This window comes from Megalobrama amblycephala, linkage group LG10, assembly GCF_018812025.1.
Source record: "Megalobrama amblycephala isolate DHTTF-2021 linkage group LG10, ASM1881202v1, whole genome shotgun sequence".
Classification (NCBI taxonomy): Eukaryota; Metazoa; Chordata; class Actinopteri; order Cypriniformes; family Xenocyprididae; genus Megalobrama; species Megalobrama amblycephala.
Window position 1 is genome coordinate 32,542,157 of NC_063053.1, and position 19,474 is coordinate 32,561,630.

At 36.2% G+C, this 19,474-nt stretch overlaps 1 protein-coding gene across 4 annotated transcripts in view; it reads left to right on the forward strand.

Moving 5' to 3' along the window:
• Window positions 1–19,004, forward strand: part of LOC125277427 (CUB and sushi domain-containing protein 1-like) — a 750,178-nt gene extending 731,174 nt beyond the window's left edge. For 3 of the 4 annotated variants that reach the window (XM_048205771.1, XM_048205773.1, XM_048205774.1), the window contains 10 exons: window positions 2,266–2,339; window positions 2,446–2,557; window positions 7,564–7,743; window positions 8,576–8,638; window positions 9,478–9,639; window positions 12,047–12,159; window positions 12,369–12,456; window positions 12,661–12,793; window positions 13,085–13,141; window positions 16,584–19,004. In XM_048205771.1, coding sequence (XP_048061728.1) covers window positions 2,266–2,339; window positions 2,446–2,557; window positions 7,564–7,743; window positions 8,576–8,638; window positions 9,478–9,639; window positions 12,047–12,159; window positions 12,369–12,456; window positions 12,661–12,793; window positions 13,085–13,141; window positions 16,584–16,743 — 1,142 coding nt within the window. In that variant the 3' untranslated portion in view covers window positions 16,744–19,004. The remainder of the gene's footprint in view (window positions 1–2,265; window positions 2,340–2,445; window positions 2,558–7,563; window positions 7,744–8,575; window positions 8,639–9,477; window positions 9,640–12,046; window positions 12,160–12,368; window positions 12,457–12,660; window positions 12,794–13,084; window positions 13,142–16,583) is intronic. The other variant, XM_048205772.1, reaches the window with a different exon arrangement.
• Window positions 19,005–19,474: the final 470 nt, after the last annotated feature.

The following is a 19,474-nucleotide window of genomic DNA, read 5'->3' on the forward strand; positions in this document are numbered from 1 at the left end:
AAAAAAAAAAAAACAGATGTGTGACAACTTTGCAAATTTATTAAAAATAAAAAACTGAAATAATTACATTGCATAAGTATTTGTACCCTTTTCTGGGACACTTGAAATTTAGCTCAGGAGCATTCCAATTTCACTTGTGGATGTTACGAGTTGAATTAACCTGTGCAAATTCAATTGAATGAGTATGACTTTGAAAGGCATACACTTCTCAATAAAAGGTCTAACAGCTGAAAATGCATATCAGAGCAAAAACCAAGCCTTGAGGTCATAAGAATTGTGTGTAGAGCTCAAAGACAGGATTGTGTCAAGACACAGATCTGGAGAAGACTACAAAATAATGATAATATTGTATAATGCTGTATTGAAGGTTTACAGAAGCATGTAGACTCCATAATCCATAATAACTCCATGGAAGAAGTTTGGAACAACCAGGACTTTCTAAAGTTGGCCTCCTGGCCAAACTGAGCAATCGATGGAGAAGGGCCTTGGTTATAGTGGTGTCCAAGTACCTGATGGTCACTCTGGTTGAGCTTCATGATCATATATAAAGATGGGAGAAATGTACAGAAAGACAAACATTACTGCAACACTCCATCGATCTGGGCTTTATGGTAGTGTGGCCAGACTCAAGCCTTCGCTGAGGAGAGACACATGAAAATCCATTTGGAATTTGCAAAAAAATCAGGAGAAGGACTGTTTGATTGTGACAAACGATTCTCTGGTCTGATGAACCTCAGTTCCAAGCATCATGTCTGGAGGAAACCAGGCACTACTCATCACCTGCACAATACCATCCCAACAATAAAGTATGGTGGTTGCAGTATCATGCTGTGGGGGTGTTTTTCAGAAGCAGGGACTGGGGGACTCATCAGAGTAGAAGGAAAGCTCAACACAGCAAAATATAGAGTTAGCCTTAACGAAAACCTAGTCCAGAGCATTCCGAACCTCAGACTGGGCAGAAGGTTCACATTCCAACAGGACAGTGACCCTAAGCACACAGCTAAGACAGCCAAGAGTGGCTTATGGACAACTCTGTCAATGCCCTTGAGTGGCCCAGCCAGAGCCTGGGCTTGAACCCAATTGAACATCTCTAGAGAAACCTGAAAATGTCTGTCCACCAACGGTCCCCATCCAACCTGACAGAGCTTGAGAGAATCTCAGGAGAAGAATGACAGAAAATTGCCAAATGCAGATGTGCAAAGCTTGCCACATCATACCCCAAAAGACTTGAGGCTGTAAAGGTGCTTTAACTAAGTACTGAGTTAAGGGTTTGAATACTTAGTCAATGTACTCATTTCAGTTTTTCCTTTTTAATAAATTTGCAAAGTTGTCACAGATCTGATTTTGGCTTTGTTACATTATGGTATACGAAGTGTAGATTTATGTGAAAAAAAGTAATTGAAAGTAGTTTAACATAAGGCAGCAACATAAAATTTGAATAATTTCACAAGGCACTTTTTTATAAGAAGTATTTTAATAATAATAATAATTCGATAATAAATACATCTGGTAACACTTTGCAATAAAGTTCCATTTGTTAACATTAGTTAACCAAATTAATAAACATGAATTAACAACAAAATATACTTTACATATATTTATTAATCTTGGTCCATGTTTATTTCAACATTTATTAATACATTATTCAGTTCAAAAGTTGTATCTGTTAATGTTATTTAATGGACCTGAGTTAACATGAACTAACAATGAACAGTTGTATTATTATTAAATAATGTTAACAAAGTTTAATCAAGCTTTAACAAAGACTGAGGGTATGTTTACATGACAACGATGTACTAAAAACAGAAAAGTTTTTCCTTTGATTTCCGTGTACAGACAACACAGTCAAAACTATCCCCGTTCACACAGGTCTGTTAAAACGACTAAAAAAGCTACATTATGCATGCCAGACCAGTAGTTGGAGATCTCACTTTGTACAGAAACACTATGCGTCTATAGACTGAACACACAATATGCATGCCTTTTTTAGTTTTTGTAGTTTACACGATAATGGTATTGTTTTCAACAACTTGCACATTGAAACCCCTTTTTTGCATCTAAATGAATGGCCAAAACGCATAAAATGTTTACATTTTTAGTTGAAAACAGTGTCGTGTAAATGGCCCCTAGACGAAGATATATACTGTAACAAATGTATTGCTCATTGTTAATGCGCTAACGAACATTAAATAATGGAACCTTATTGTAAAGTTTTACCATAAATTTTAATCAATTCTTATAAAAGTTGTGAACTTCTATTTGTAGATCCAACCAACAGTGCATGTAAGGATCCCGGAACTCCAGCATATGGAATTCCAGTCCAGGCTCAGGGATTTGAGGTGAGGACAAATAACATTCAATCATTTCCTGTCCTTTAGTTGAGTAAATTACAGGTTATGCTTCTTTGGTTTCAAGGTTTCAGTCTCAATAACTCTCCTCTTTCAGGTCGGAAGTAAAATTTTCTTCAGATGTCGGAAAAGCTATCACATCCTCGGCTCAACAACGAGAATGTGTTTAGAAAATTTAACATGGAGTGGAATGCAACCAGAGTGTGTTGGTAAGTATTGCTATATACAGACTCCGTTCCAAAGTCTAGCGAGCTGTCTATGTTGGCAGCATCATAGTCCCCCCGAGCATGAAGGCTGTTCTGAGAAATCATCTTTTGGCCAAATTCTAAATTAGCATCACATGTATCCTTTGCAGAGAAGGCAAAACCAGGATCAGTGTGACAAGGTCAGTGAAAAAAAAAAAAGAAAAAAAAAATCAATCCAAGATGGCAAAACATCCAAGAATCCTAAATATAACTCATTCAGTATCAAAAAGTATTCATAGTTTTCAGTCATGGTGTAGAGACCTGAAGGACAAAACCTCCTTAGATCTGCAGCACAGACCTGTCAATTTTCCATCTGTTTCAAGCCATGGATATTTAGATCACCTCTCAAAAGAAGAAAAAGATATGTGAACAAATGGCATTTTATCAGTATTTACAATTCATGCACCTGCTGCAGTATTTCAGTCACTAAAAACAGCTGGACATTCTAACACTTAACATGCCCTAATATATAAGAGAGCGATATTAATAGATCAAATTAAATTTACACCGTATTAATGATGCATATGAACACAACACTCTAAATTGTACATTAAGCTTTTTTTTCTTTAAGATATTTCTTTTTTGTGGGAAAACGGTAGACTTAACGGGAGACTTTTGCGTTCATAGATTCTGGGTTCATCTGCTTGCCTGTACATAGAATGTTTTATTAATAAGGTGTATACTGAATTCGGTCCTCTAGTTACTGTCAAGTGAAAAATCTGAGCTAAAATTGTATAGTGTAAAAGCAAAATTAGAGTATCACAGTGTTCGCTTAGCAACATGCTAACAGCGAACTCAGTTGGGAGTCAGATCTGCTATGTGAAAAGCACTATGTCCTTCTTTTGTTGGCTATTTCAGATCACTCACTTATGAGGTTCCATTTCACTTAGCATACTGCCTCAAACGGAAGCTTCCTGTGTTGGCGTCTGACAGCAGAGCAGCTCTCTAGGTTTTGGAACGCAGCCATAGTGTTATATTCGAAACAAGGTTTCATCAGTGTGTGATTGATGATGTACTATTGGGAAAACAAAGGTAGGTGAGGAGAAAGAGAGCAAGATCTTTACACTTGAAATTACTGCAGGAGGGCATTGTTTGAAGAAGTACAGATTACTTTAGAATTATGGCAACTGAGAGTGCTGATGTCAAAGACTCTGACAGCTTAGCAGAGAGAAGTTTGCTCTTGCAAATCTACTTTTTGATTGAAGTTCTCTGAGCAGTGTCGTGCACTTGATCCTCGCTACTGTCCCAGTGATCATCCTCTAAGCTGTAAATGTGCATTCCACATTGTGATGCTTTTGTATTGTAAAGAATGTTGGGACAGGAACAGATGTGGGCCTGAGAATTAAAGTTAGCTAAATTTAAACTGCTTGTACATAAATTTGAGATTTTTGGACCCCTTTGATAGTGTGCCCTACAAATCCTTAGGGGTTCTTGCCTGTGTAAAGAAGTCAAACTGTCAGAAGCTGAGAAGCAGGGAGAACTGAGTTAACGAAAAGTGAGGTGTGAGGACATGGCTCATATATTATGGAAGATGGCAGCACTCAAGGCATGTCCCAGAACGTTTCTCTCAGTGGTGTGGCTTTGTCTCAACCGTTCTATAGTATGCAGCTGGGATTCCACTGTAAATCTTTCCGATATTGCTTTTATTGTGAATTGCGATTCTCTTATTTTTGAAAGATGCTCTGATCAGGATTTTTAAAGCCAAGGCCATTACCAATTCCCGGACATCAGAAGTGTCTGATATCAATTGTTTATCTGAAACTCTGTAACTGATGTATGTACTGTAAGCTCTCTGCTCAGATATACAGGAATTGTACTTGAATTATACAAATACGTATATTCAACCCTACCTGAATACATGCAGTACACACTAGGGATGTGCATCTCCATAACTGAGGCCGATGCAATACGCATCTCAATGCATAGCTAACGATAAAATGCAGTGCGATACAATTTCGATTCGATTCAACACAATGCAGTTCAATGCAAAATGATGCAATGGTAAAAAATATGATGCTATGCAATTCAATATGTATTGCTCTAAACTTTTTTATTTTTTTCTCAAATTGTTTTTTTTTTTTTTTTTTTTTTTTCAAATTACTGTTAAAATGAAAACATGGATGAAAAATTGACCTTCAAAAATCGTAATAATTATTGTATTATTATTATTATTAGTAGTAGTAGTATTACATTAAGACATGCATTATACCGTACAATAGTAATAAAATAGTAGTATATAGTACTACAATAGTTATAGGGCTATATTTCTGTTACAAGTTAAACCAAACTTTTATTTTGAAGAGTTGCTGTGAAGTTCCTAACTGACGACGAAGACTTAACAGAGCAGCCATCAAGTGTTAGACCGTGTTCTAGGTTATTTCGTGGAGAGGTTTTTGGTCCAAAAATCAGAATCTCAGTTTTTTCTGAATTTAATAATAGGAAATTGCTAGTCATCCAGTTTTTTTATATCAGCTATGCATTCCATTAATTTTGTGAATTGGTAAGTTTCGTCAAGAAATATAGAGCTAAGTATCATCAGCGTAACAGTGAAAACTAACACCATGCTTCCTAATGATATCTCCCAAGGGTAGCATGTACAGTGTGAAAAGCAATGGTCCTTGTGGTACTCCATACTGAACTTGTGATCGGTATGACATCTCTTCATTTACTGCTACAAACTGATAACTGTCCGATAAGTACGATTTGAACCATGTCAATGCAATGCCACTAATGCCAACATAATTTTTGTGTTTATTTAAAAGAATGTTGTGGTCGATAGAGTCAAATGCAGCACTAAGATCCAGTAACACTAATACAGAGATACAACCACGATCTGATGATAAGAGCAAATAATTTGTAACTCTAATGAGAGCAGTCTCAGTACTATGGTACAGTTGAAATACAGTCAAAATCCTGACTCGAAATCCACGCAGAAACCATTTCTTTCTAAAAAGGAACATAGCTGTGATGATACTGCCTTTTCTAGTATTTTTGACAGAAAAAGGTAGATTCAAGATTGGCCTGTAATTGACTAATTCTCCAAGGTCAAGTTGTGTTTTTTTTAATAAGAGGTTCAATGATAGCCAGCTTTTGGTACGTATCCTAGTGACAAAGATGAATTAATGATATTAAGAAGAGGATCTATGACCTCTGGAAGCATTGCTTTTAGTAGCTTAGTCGGTATAGGGTCTAACATACAGTGGCATGAAAAAGTATGTGAACCCCTTGCAGAATCTGTGAAAATGAGAATTATTTTAATAAAATAAGAGGGATAATAAAAAATGCATGTTATTTTTTGTTTAGTACTGTCCTGAGTAAGATATTTTACATAAAAGATGTTTGCATTTAGTTCACAAGACAAAACAATAGCTGAATTTATTAAAATAACCCCATTCATAAGTATGTGAACCATTGATTCTCAATATTGTGTGTGGTTACCTGATGATCTACGACTGTTTTTATATTTTGTGATGGTTGTTCATGAGTCTCTTGTTTGTCCTGAGCAGTTAAACTGAGCTCTGTTCTTCAGAAAAATCCTCCAGCTCCTGCAGATTCATCAGTTTTCAAGCATTTTTGCATATTTGAACCCTTTCCAGCAGTGACTGTAGGATTTTGAGATCTGCGTTTTCATACTGAGGACAACTGAGGGACTCAAACACTACTATTAAAAAAGGTTCAAACATTCACTGATGCTCCAGAAGGAAACACGATGCATTAAGAGTCGGGGTGTGAAAACATGCTTATAATTTTCTCTCTAATATTATCAATCTTGCAAGTAAAGAAATTCATAAAGTCATTACTGCTGTGCTGTTTGGAAACATCAGAAGTTGAAGCTTTATTTCTCGTTAATTTAGCCACTTTATCAAATAAATACCTAGGGTTGTGTTTGTTTTTTTCTAAGAGAGTTGAAAAATAGGCAGATCTAGCTGTTTTTAAGGCCTTTCTGTACGCAAAAAAAAAAAAAATGCTTTCCAAGAGATGCGAAAAACCTCTAGTTTTGTTTTCTTCCAGCTGCGTTCCATTTTTCTGGCTGCTTTCTTAAGGGCCTGAGTGTGCTTGTTGTACCACAGAGTTGGACTATTTTCCTTAATCTTCTTTAAGCGCAAAGGAGCAACTGTGTCTAATGTGCTGGAGAAAAGAGAGTCAATAGTTTCTGTTGCAACATCGAGTTCTTCTAAGGAGATGAAACTGATCAGAAAGATTATTTATAAAGCAGTCTGTAGTGGTAGAAGTGATAAGCACACAAGTTAAGCACACAATTGCATGAAATCATTATCCAGAAGTTATAATTGCCTGAATTTAAGATGTAATTAGAATATCGGTAGTGGATGCATTAACTTTGGAACATTTTGCATGCTTCAATTTTAATGTTTTACTGACAACAAGGATTGCTTCACTATGATAATTCCACTAGAATTTTGTTCTGCTTGAATTTCTGCTAAATTTCAGAAATAACATTTTGAGTGAAAAGAAAACATTTTCATGTTAGTAATAATCTTCAGGATCTTCTAAATCTTCAGGATTAATAGAAAGTTATTGAGAGGTGAGTCCGATCAAGATCAAAGAAAGTGGACCTCAAGGGCCAGAGTTGTGAATCCCTGATGTACACCTTGGAATGTAGAATTAGCCTTCTACTTATATATTTTTTTTCTTATTTTTTTATATATATATATTGCGACAAAAATTATTACAGAAACATTTCAGAATGTAAAATAGTAAACATAGTACAGATGCAAGACAGCAATTCAAACAATTCCACAGCCTCTTAATATATGTGGAAATAAATTCTGTAGGGTCTTATGTCCTGTATATAGAGTTTTACTATAATAAATATAGATATATAGATGCCATGAAAGTCATACTGAAGTCTGAACATCAGGTTCATTTCTTCTGCATCACCAGAGTAGATGGGTTTACATGATCGCCCAAGGAAGGAGACCACCTAATTTACTTTCTCTTTAACTTTTCAGCACATGCCTGTAGGCAGCCTGAGACGCCATCTCATGTAGACGTGAAGGCTATAGACTTGCCAACTCTAGGTTACACACTCATGTATACGTGCCAAGATGGCTTCTACTTATCTGGAGGATCGGAGCACAGGACCTGCAAAGCCGATGGGAGGTGGTCAGGCAAACCTCCAGTCTGCAAAGGTACTGAAACCACTGGGCTTATGACCCCACAAGGGCTGATTCATTAACTGTGTCCATCGTGCCCTTGAGCAGGACACTTTACTAGCAGTAGCTGCTGATTTTCATTTATACAGACAGGAATGTGAAGCCAGAAGCAGTTGTTTACCCAAAAGCTTAAAGGGATACTTCACCCAAATATTAAAAATCTGACATTATTTACTCACCCTCAAAAAATAATAGGATACAGAATATTTGCAGTTTTGGTGAACGTGATTTCACCAAGTGCAACATGTTCCTGGATCAGCATATTTGTTGATCCTGGAATAACACTGCAATCAATCAATCAGTCAGATTTGAGGTACAAGTTTACAGTTTTTCAAGTTTAGACTTACAGCCAGGGTTACAGTAGGTGCTTCTACATCAGTGTTATCTTTACCTTCTGATTTTAGGGATAAGTTATGGGTAAGGTTGGGTTTAGAGGTAGAAATAGGATTAGGAGTAAATTTTCGGACAGGAATGTTGCACTTGTAAAAATCGTGGTGACCTTGTATTTTTGGGTGAACTATTCCTTTATTACTTACACTGCCTATTGATTTATAGTGATATATGTTCTTGGTTTTTAATCTTAAAACCATTTAAGATTAAATCTGTGACTTGTTTAAACCAAAAAAATGCACATTGTTACACAGAATAGAAGTGTCAGCATTTATGAATGTATAGAAGTTATTGTCAAACTAATATAGTGACTCATTCTCAGAATAACTACAGCAAGAAACTTTGATTAACAGCCATTACCACTGTGCAGGTTGCATCCACAAATGTCAAATGATCAATTATCTGCTCTATTTCCTAGTTGGAGCAAAAATAAACAGCAAATCAAATGAGGATCCAGACCTGCAGAAAAACAAGATTCGTGGTATGAAAGCTTTCAAGTTCCCCTTGAATGATCCATTTTTCTGTCATAAAAATAAACTTGCCCTACATGAGTTTGAACCATGCTCATTGGAAATAATGGGCCTGTAATGTTGGTTCTGAAAATGATATTTTTTTTAAATGTCAGAGTAACAAAGATAAAGGTGAAGTTTAGTTATTTCAGTGTTAAAATATGACTGCCTATCCCATTTTAACTGGCAGAGACCAACTATTTGTAAGCCATTCACAGGTGTTTGGGAAACCCATTTGAAAATTGTTTTTGCAGTTCTATTTAGTGCTGCTATAGTGGGGCAGAAATTACACACTTCAACAGTGATCAAAAGTTTTTGGACACTCTTAAAATGATTGTTACATTAGATAAAATAACAACTAAGTGACACCTGCAAATAAATTATGGTTTTCTCAGAACTAACCTCATTTGTTCTGGGCCATTTTTACAATTATGTTTAAGCAATTGGTTATTTTAGTAGATGAAATCAACTAAATGAATTCAATTTACAATTTGCAATTACATTATATTATATTAACTAAAACCATGTTTTACTAACATCTGACAACCAAACTATGTGTCTGAATGCTTGTGTATTAATTTTGAACTACTATTGTTTTGTCATTTGCTTGTCTTTCTTTAAATAAATGCCACTTGCTTTGATATTTTGTTACATGCTGCAATTAATTTAATGCAATTTCATGTGAACCTTAAATGCCCAGCTACTTTTTTGGTTCCCTGTAGCTATAGTGTATTTGTTTGTAATTGTAACGCATTCTGTTAAGTTGCACAGAGGTACAGGTAGAAATGATTTCTGTATGCGTTTTCTGTAGTTCCAGCAGATGTGTTCTCTTTGAACTCTGGTTGGGCTGGATTCTATGAGTACCTGGGAAAGAGACAGGCTGCTACAGTAACAGTCAATGCATTCAATGCCACCACCAGCCGGGTCAACGTCACTCTTTTGGAGCAGAGCGGGGTGCACATTAAACTCTCTGGTAAGTTGAATTTTTCTGCCAGGTTTTCACACCATATTCAAAGAAGACAGGGCAGGGTGGCATGGTGCATATATCATATGTTACATACTAGCCCTCTCTTTAATCTAGGGTAAATAGGGGTAACAGTAACAAAAATTGGAGAAAGAGCACAGGAACTTCTTGTCTCCAGCCCCAGTAACACACGTCCAGATAGTGGCTGCTAAAGATTTTTCTGCTTGTCTAGTAGTCGTTCATTTCAAGCGATTAGTCGACTAATCGCAGGTTTATTAATAAACCATATAAATCATAATAAAGAGCCTTTAATGCCTACATAGCCTAATCAGCATTCAAGTGCACGCATAAAGCTTGCCACAGCGCACCGGTAGAAGTTATGATTATGAATGTTTTGGGGAAAAACAGCAAGGAGACTGCTTTAGCATTTTAATAACTAATTGATAAACTAGTGTTTTCTGTATTTTCGGCTGCAGTGATGAAGTGGACGCGCCTATATGCACGTTTCATATACGGATTACATAACCAAAGAATATTTGTTTTCCATTTGAATTGGTTCATTTAAAAGTAGAAATTTCACTTTCTATAGATATAGTATATTTTCCATGTCTGCAAGGCAAGTTTGCATGAAGTTTCGGTTCTTTTTTTTTTCTTTTTTTTTTTGGCACGCTCAAGTTTACAGAGAGAGACAGCAGAAAGTGCACCCTGTTTGCTTCCATTATTTTACAAAAGCACAACCTTTTGTTGTTATTGTGAGTGCACACAAATAAAAGTAGACTCTTCACAGATTCAAAAGATGTATTACTCTTATCTGTATGACCAAAAATCTGTATGAGTATTTTGAGTGCAAGAGATCGCTCCGGCGCCTCCATGTTAGCGGTCATGCAGTCAGCACACTTCTATTCAGCTTTCACAGTCCGCACAAACACTTGAATAGCCCACATTTTTCTAGGTTAAGGTTAAAGTGAGCAACCATGTAAAGTTGCCACTACTTACATCAGATGATAAGCCATATTTGAGGTTGAGGAATGTTAGGCTAGCTTTTGGATGTCCTGCCAGATGCACTGTAATTACCACATAGATCAGCTGTTAACAACTGCGTGACTTCGCTACTTCCTGTGGATTTTTCTTTTTCTTTTCTGGGACTAATAAAATTTTGGTTGACTAAGCCTCTTCTCATCAACTAATGGTTTGTCGACTGTTAGGGGGCAGCCTTATAGTGAACTTTAATTTTTATGTAATCAAAAATAAATAAATGGAAACATAGGCCTCAGGAAGGGGCAAGGCCAACACAACAAACAAAAGGTCTCCTAACTTAATTTTAACCATAACTTACTTATACATAAACATAATTAAATAAACAACAATTGAGCTTCCCTACCTCCCTGACTACACAAATAAACAGGAGCAAAACAGTTTAAAACAAAATGGCACCCACCTCCCTACAGGTTTCCTCACACAATAGAACTCAAACTCTGAATAAATCTATAAGTACACTGAATTTGCAGAAACAAGACACAGTAAAGTTGACTAGAGCAGAAGAAAAGAAGTCCATGTGGCAAGTCACACTCTGCAACTCTCTCACAACTTTCTAGGAAGCAGTGCTGGCTATGCTGGCCTTCTCCTGGCAGGAGTCAGTCAGTGAAGTTGAGGTTGTTAGGCAGTAACAGGTGAACACAATCAATCCTGTGAGAGCAGTAGCAGTCACAGAAACAGGAAAAAAAAAAAAAGAAAACAAACACACCACAGAGGCAAAAAGAACAACATCACAAATAAACATAATACATCTCATGATGTAACAAAAACAACAGAAGATATTTGTCAGTTGGTAGAGATCTTGCAATATTAAAGCAGTAAATACATCCACACGGCTGTCAGTGGACAGGACTGCTTTAGGTTATTTACATTTCCACATTACTCCACATGCTCATTTGTATAGTGGAAGGAAGAACTTGTTATGAAGGAGTGTTGATAGCTACTATGTGAAAGAGCTGTGCGTGAGTCAGTACAGAAGTGAACTGATGTGCAGTCAGCTACTGCAGCAACAATATGACATCAATAAGAGTCTGCTCTTACATATTGAAGGTGCTGAAAGAGAAGGATTTCCTTGCTTTCATGGGAGACTGGGAGATGGAGAGTGAATAATTGAATTAGCATTGCATCTTATTCCTTCAGTGTTGAGATTACACCCAATTTCTCAGATGCATTGAGCAGATTTGATAGCTATGGATGCTTTCCGCATTTACCAAATATGTTTTCCTTTGCCCTACTTACTAGTCCTAGACCAAAAATAAAGAGAAAAATATTACAAATGCAGTTTTATAAAACAAATTCCAGATGATGGATATTGTTGGTATTCCAGTTACATTTTTTTCTTATGGGTTTTTTTCTCTCTCTCTCTCATTTTGATTTGCAGGAACTTACAAGAAAGAAGAAAATCATCTGTTATTGAAAGTTTACCAGATAAGAGGCCCAACAGAACAATATTTTAGCAAATTCAAAAACGACAACTGGGCAATGGATGGATATGTGAGTACCATAAAAGTGGTAATAAGTTGATAAAGCAGTGGTGTTTTATTACTATGTATGTGAGCTGCCAATCTGCATTGCTATGTTAGTCATAAAAAAGCTTTTAATATTAATTGAAAGGCATTGTTTTGCTATATATTTGCTATATACATTGCTATATACTATAAAGCTTTTTCCTGTTATATCTCCATGTTTTTTTTTCTTCTTAGGTTACTGCAGAATCAGAGAAAAAAATGTTTGTTTACCAAGGGCACATTCACAGCAAGGATTTTGGGAAGTTTCAATTAACAAGACAAGGTAGATTTATTAAGTTTTATAAATTCTGCCTTTTCAAATGCCTAATCAATGTATTTATATAATATTTATATAAAATCTATAAATGCCATTTTATTAAACTACTATATATATATATATATATATATATATATATATATATATAAATATATATATTCTGAACCGATTTGGTAGTAATTTAGAGTTGTTTGTTTGGATTTCCCTCAGGTCTTATTACCACAGATATGGATCCATCTAATCCTTACTATGGCACAAACAGCAGCTCTGTGGCGGCTGCCATTCTAGTACCCTTCTTTGCGCTTATTTTATCAGGGTTTGCCTTTTACCTCTACAAACACAGGTAAGAGCTGCTGTCTTTTCCATGTATTGAAGTTATTTGTCCATAATAAATGTGAATCGGCATTGTGTCACTGTAGTGATGGGAAACTCCTTTGCCAAACCAGTAATTGTGACTGATACAAACAGTTAGCAATTCAAATCTCTGCAAACAAAAAATTTAATTGAGATCAAATATAGGTAATGCTAAAAAAAAGAAGCATGGGAGTTTTCCTACGCAAACAAAACAATGTGTCAAAGTTGTCATGAAGCATGACAGTTCCCCGATATTAAAATAATAAAAAAAAATTGGCAGGACTCTATCACAAGGCACAGATGACAATGAGAGACCCAAAGACCTGGCCGCTTCCAGGTAAGTCACCGGAAGCTAATGCCACAGGCGACGAGCCCTTTACAGTCACACCTTCATTGTCTGCATTTTATTTGCTCATCTCGTCTGAGGCAGGGCAGAGTGCAGGAATTATGGGAAATCAAGTGACTTACATACTTTGTTGTAGTCCCATATTAGATTTTCATTTCTGTCAACCCTAATTTGACCAACTAAAAGTCATCCTGTTTATTTCTGTTTGTGTACATTTGCCAACAGAATATCATGAGAATTACGTCTGATATGGTGATGTGCCAGACGCTGTTAGTCAGTGGAAATATGAATTGGGTACGGGATGTAGGTCATTTATTTAGATTTAGACCATACAATTTGAGCAAGATCATAAATCATCCACTGCCATCCGAGGGAAGCCTGGGAATCAGTTACAGTTTTCAAAATTTAGATCATCAAGAAGTCAGTGACCTTTCCAAAATGTGTTTTTTATGGTTTTAATTAGTGTTGGCAGAGAAAGTAATGTTTCGATTGGAAACATTATAAGGAGAGGAATTTTAAAACTGCTATGTTCGGAATAGCATACTACCATACACATACAGTGCATATAATACCAGATTATCAACTACATTTGCCATAATGTGCACATGCAGTATACAACAAAGCATAGTGCACTCGGAACTGAACACCATAATGCATTTAATTTCACCTCCAATTTCCAGTATGCTGAATGAATCGGAAGTAATTACAGCTCTTTTTTTTCTTGACTCGTTATTTGTTCACATCAGCCAAGATTGAAATAAAATGCAAAATAACTTAAAATAGTATTTAAATATGAGGTCATGTGACAAACACAACAAGGCTTGACAATGCTGAAATATTTATCATAGCATGAAGTATAATACTTAGGGGGGAAAAAAATTGGTAATGTTCAAAATATACTGCATAGTATGCTGATATTCCATTCCAAACACAGCCAAAGGCATTATTCCACCATAAATGTTTCAAGCTGTAATATGTCACATTATCACATGACTTCACTTGTGTTTGTCAAAAGACCTCATCACATTGCATTTCTGTCAGGACCACTATCATCAAATATGATTGTTAATTGCATAGAGTTTGTATTGGCGGTATGGTTCTGCTCTGGGCAAGATTTTTCTCTGCGCATCCATGCAGCCTAGCATGGATAAGAGCAGGGAAAGCAGCAATAAGAACAGAACTAACATATGCAGATATAATTAATGTCAATAATTTAACATGTACACATATTTCAAGAATTAGTTTGATTCTGATATTACTTCTGGTTCATGAATCACCCTAGAAGTAGAAGGTCAAATCAAATACTATGCATTGTGGGATACAGTGTTCCATGCAGTTAGCATATCTGGACATCTGGGTGGGTTGCACCAGCCATTTGTAATTTATTACTAAAATTGGAATGTTAAGTCCACACTAGAGGCTTAGTAACTACTAACAAGTTTGAGAACTCTGTACTTTATTCCTTTGCACCATTTGTTCTTAAAGGGATAGTTCATAATATCTTGGCCCTTCCATGCTTTATAATGGGCTTCAAAATCTAGGTTACCATTCACTCCCATTATAAAGCTTGAAAGAGCCAGGATATTTTTTTAAAATAACTCTGATTGTGTTTGGCTGAAAGGAGAAAGTCATATACACTTAGGATGGCTTGAGGGTGAGTAAATTATGGGATAATTTTCATTTTTGGGTGAACTAACCCTTTAAGGCAGAAAGTAGCTATTAGGTCGTAAGTTCTCCGTAAAGTAATATGCAGTCGCATACAGTAAAATGATGTTTACCCTCAATGATCCAATAGCAATCTTCAAATAAGGTGTATAAATTATGTGAATTTCAGTTTATCCTTCATTCTACCTTCTGTTACCTCACGTAACAGTAAATACTGTATACTGTTCAATATTTCCTTAAAATACAATACTTAATAATGAATAACATAGGTATTTTTGTATGTAAATAACATTCAGAAACTGTATTTCAAATTAAGGATCAACAAATAAATATTGAAAAAAAACATAATAAATTCCATTTATTTATTATGACTGATTTTATTTGACATGCACAAGGAGCGATGCACACAACGGCACTCATGTTAAAGAGCAGCTAACAAAGTAATCTATTTACATAATGTTCTCTCTCTTAAAATGTAAGCGAATGTAAATGTCAACATTGTCAAATATATCTATGTCTGTCAGGTAAAACAAGAGCTTACTGATGCATTTCAATCTGTCTGCTAACCATTACTCCTGATCAGAGGCTTGCGTAAATATTTAGTTTATACATAGCCATAAACTAAATATTTACAGAAGCCTCTGATCAGGAGTTACGCTTCAGCTAAGTTTAATGGTGCAACACAAAAATATTTAGTAGAACTTAAAGGGTTAGTTAAAGGGATGGCTTGAGGGTGAGTAAATTATGGGATAATTTTCATTTTTGGGTGAACTAACCCTTTAAGGCAGAAAGTAGCTATTAGGTCGTAAGTTCTCCGTAAAGTAATATGCAGTCGCATACAGTAAAATGATGTTCACCCAAAAATGAAAATTCTGTCATTTATTACTTACCCTCATGCCGTTCCACACCCGTAAGACTTTCATTAATCTTCAGAACACAAATTAAGATATTTTAGTTGAAATCCGATAGCTCCGTGAGGCCTCCATAGGGAGCAATGGACACTTCCTCTCTCAAGATCCATAAAGGTACTAAATCATATTTAAATCGGTTCATGCGAGTACAGTTGTTCAATATTAATATTATAAAGCGACGAGAATATTTTTGGAGCGCCAAAAAAACTAAATAACGACTTATTTAGTGATGGCCGATTTCAAAACAATGCTTCAGGAAGCATCGGAGCACAGATGAATCAGTGTGTCGAATCTGCTGTTCGGAGCGCCAAAGTCACGTGATTTCAGCCGTTGGCAGTTTGACACGCGATCTGAATCGTGATTCGACACACTGATTCATTTGTGCTCCGATGCTTCATGAAGCAGTACAGCTGGTGCAACCAGCCCCAGGAGACCTCAACTATTGCTCACAAGCCAGATGGGTTACTTTACGATGCTTTCATAGTGCTGTGGATAAGGGCAGCTCAGACATTCTACATAAGATCTTTAGCATTTCATGGGTGGGAATGACATAAGGGTGAGTAAATGGCCACATTTTCAATTTTGGGATGAATTACTTCTTTAATTGTGTATGTTTTAAAATAAAAAATATTCAGTTGGTGGTAAGAGACAATTTCTCTTGTCCTAAAGTTAGAATTTAACCCGGCTAACACATTTGTCACTTCCCATTGTTGGATGAGGACATCATGTTCTTTTGTTTTAGGTTTAATCTAACATTTCTAATGTTGTTCTTTCACAATAAAAAATAAAACTGCAATGTGTACACTTGTGTTTTACTCCTCTTAACTATTTGTCGTCTTTGTTTTCCACCTTTCCAGAACAAGACCAAAAGTTCAGTACAACGGATATGCAGGTCATGAGAACACTAACGGACAAGCTTCATTTGAGAATCCCATGTATGATACAAACATGAAGCCAACAGAGGCAAAGGCTGTGAGGTTTGATACGACCCTCAATACAGTCTGCACAGTAGTATAGCCTTCATTATCAGCTCTGGGCCAGCCTCATGGGTAAGCAGCAGAGCGGTGGGTGCCAGACGCCAATACTCCTTTACGACTGACTGCACTTTGCTATAGATGTGACTCACTTCATCACAAGCTTACAACGGACGAAATAGAACCGATGACTATTTTTTTTACAGAAAAACAAAACAAAAAAACTTCAAAGAAAAAAGACTTTTCAAAAACAAAGCTCACTTGACGCATGTTCGGCCAGAACTGAGGTCAACATTCTTTCTGGGATCTCTACCGTACGTGGCACTTAAAGGATGAAGGGTTTTTTTTTTTTTTTTGCTTTTATCTTCTTTTTTTTTATGTATCACCCCCCTCCCCCTTAAAAAAGAGACTTCCTGGGAAAGATACTGAAGTGTCTTTGAACGCCACAAAGTTGTTGACACAATGTATTTTCTTCAGTGAAGACAAACCACAAAACGAGAAAGCAACTGGACTACTGTGGCTTAGCACACTTAATAGATCTCCACCAAGAAGGTGACAAAACGCTACAAGAAACTGAAAGGAGAGACGCTCGCCTCCGGGTGGAGGACGAAACTCAACCTCTGCGTTGAGAAAAGAAATAAACTTTATCGCACAAATTTTGCACTAGTATGAAATGGATATGAAATCAATGTATTGGATGAAAACAAAAAATAATATACAGGGTTTTATTGACCATATGTATATAAACATAAACCCATATCCATAGAGAGCATGATGTCATGCTACGGCTATCAAGAGAGACTGAATTTATTTTTGAAATGAAGTTCTGTTTATGTTTACAAGGTGATAAGGACACAAATGAAACTTACGATCATGGTTTTTGATTGCTTTTAATGCATTCATCATACAGCACATTTCTTCGTGGCGTGTCCGATCACTTGCTTGGACTAGCATAAACACAAATGCTGACAAATTACATTTCATCTTTAAGTTTGAAATCACAATAGCTTTACTCACCAATTTGCCGCATCACCAATTTGCTTTCATTACGTATCAGATATACCTCTCGTGCAGAACATGACTGTATGTTGATGGCGCAGATTTTGAGTTCATTTATCAGCTCTTAGTGGATGCCTACACAAGATTTACCTGAGCCCACAAGTTGATGCATTTTTTCTTTTTCTTTTTTTTTTCCCATTCCTCCTTTTTCTGAGCCAGTGTGCATCGCCCGTAGCCATTAGAGACACAAAATCAGCCGGGTCAAGATCGAACTTACTCTCGAAGAAACACTGCCTTATTAGATTCAGAAGCATGACTGGGCCACACCGGTTCCCAATGACCCATATCATTAGTACATTAACCTAGATGAAGAGCGTAGGGCTGCTGGGGTGCATATTCACTGTGATTTAAATGTCATGACCACGCTGATACCAGTGCATGTGCTAAAACTGTAAGTGCTCCCATTTTTCCATGTGAACTACGTGATGCCTGATGTTTTCTCTACGCCGTGTTACCATACGCACTTGCGCGCTACACATAGATGGCTTCGAGCATAAAATGTGCACAATGGCATTGCTGTAAGTTTGCTGCCGGATATCAGAAATCATTTTCACGTTGATTGTATTTTCAATCAAAACCACGCTTCGTTTCCAAATGCGTTTGGGTGTTTTCCATTGCGTCATGCTCTCAGATCGAACCATTTCTGTGTGCGTTGGATTCGCCAGGTCGGCCCAATGGCGGTAAAGGGCCGTGTCAGTTTTGTCACACTGCGGATGATCCACGTCTTGCCTTTTCTCAGGCTTGCTGCAATAATGTTTCTTTGTTCTGTTGCGTTTTGTACAGTTTTGTTTCCTCACGACTGTAAAATAGTTTTGCGACTGTCAGGCTGTAAAACTGCATTCAAACCAACAATTGTGCTACTCGCCATTGTCATTCGATCATGTGCTGCTGACTTGAAGTAGGTGCAAAAGATGTTTTTGTACAGAAATATATTTTTTATGCAGAATTTGTAAAATTATTAAATATGCTGTACTTTTTTGATTAATGTAGGTAAAATTGTTAAAATAAATGTTTTTACTGTATAAAAATGTAAATTAATTGTTTATCTACCCATAAGTATATATCTATGGTTTCAAATTTTCCAACAAATGTCAATATGTACGAGCTTTTATGAAATATTCAGCTCGTATGTGTTCTTGACGTGAGCAAAATCATGAACCCTAGGGAACTGTACTGCTGATTGTTAAATGACAAATATTTTGAAAAGTATTATTTGAGATAAATATTAAACTTTTTCTAAAAGTACACGTTCTGTTTTTCTTCAAACACAAGTGAATTTTTGGAGGTATACTATATACCATGTGTAACTTATTACCGTAATACTTTTTTTCTCTTTAGATGGTTGTCTTAACATTTTAAGGTGTGCTTGTAAGTAGGGGGTGTAAATATTTGGCTCGACCATTCAATCATGAAATCAGAAATTTGCTCTGAATTTTTAGTGCAAAATACTGACAATGAATAAAATTGCACAGAGAAAATACTGACTATATATAAATAATATACAGTGTGCTGCAGACTGTTGATCAGCACTGAAAGCAAAGCATTTTTACACCCCTACCTGCAAAAGTTTTTTTTTTTTTTTTTTTTTTTTTTTTTTTTACAGATTTGTTATATTAACATTTTCCATTAAACATTAGATAATACATCAGGTAAAAGTAACAGCTCAGCAATTTCATATCTTAACATTTAGGAACTCACTGTATGTGTGAATTGTG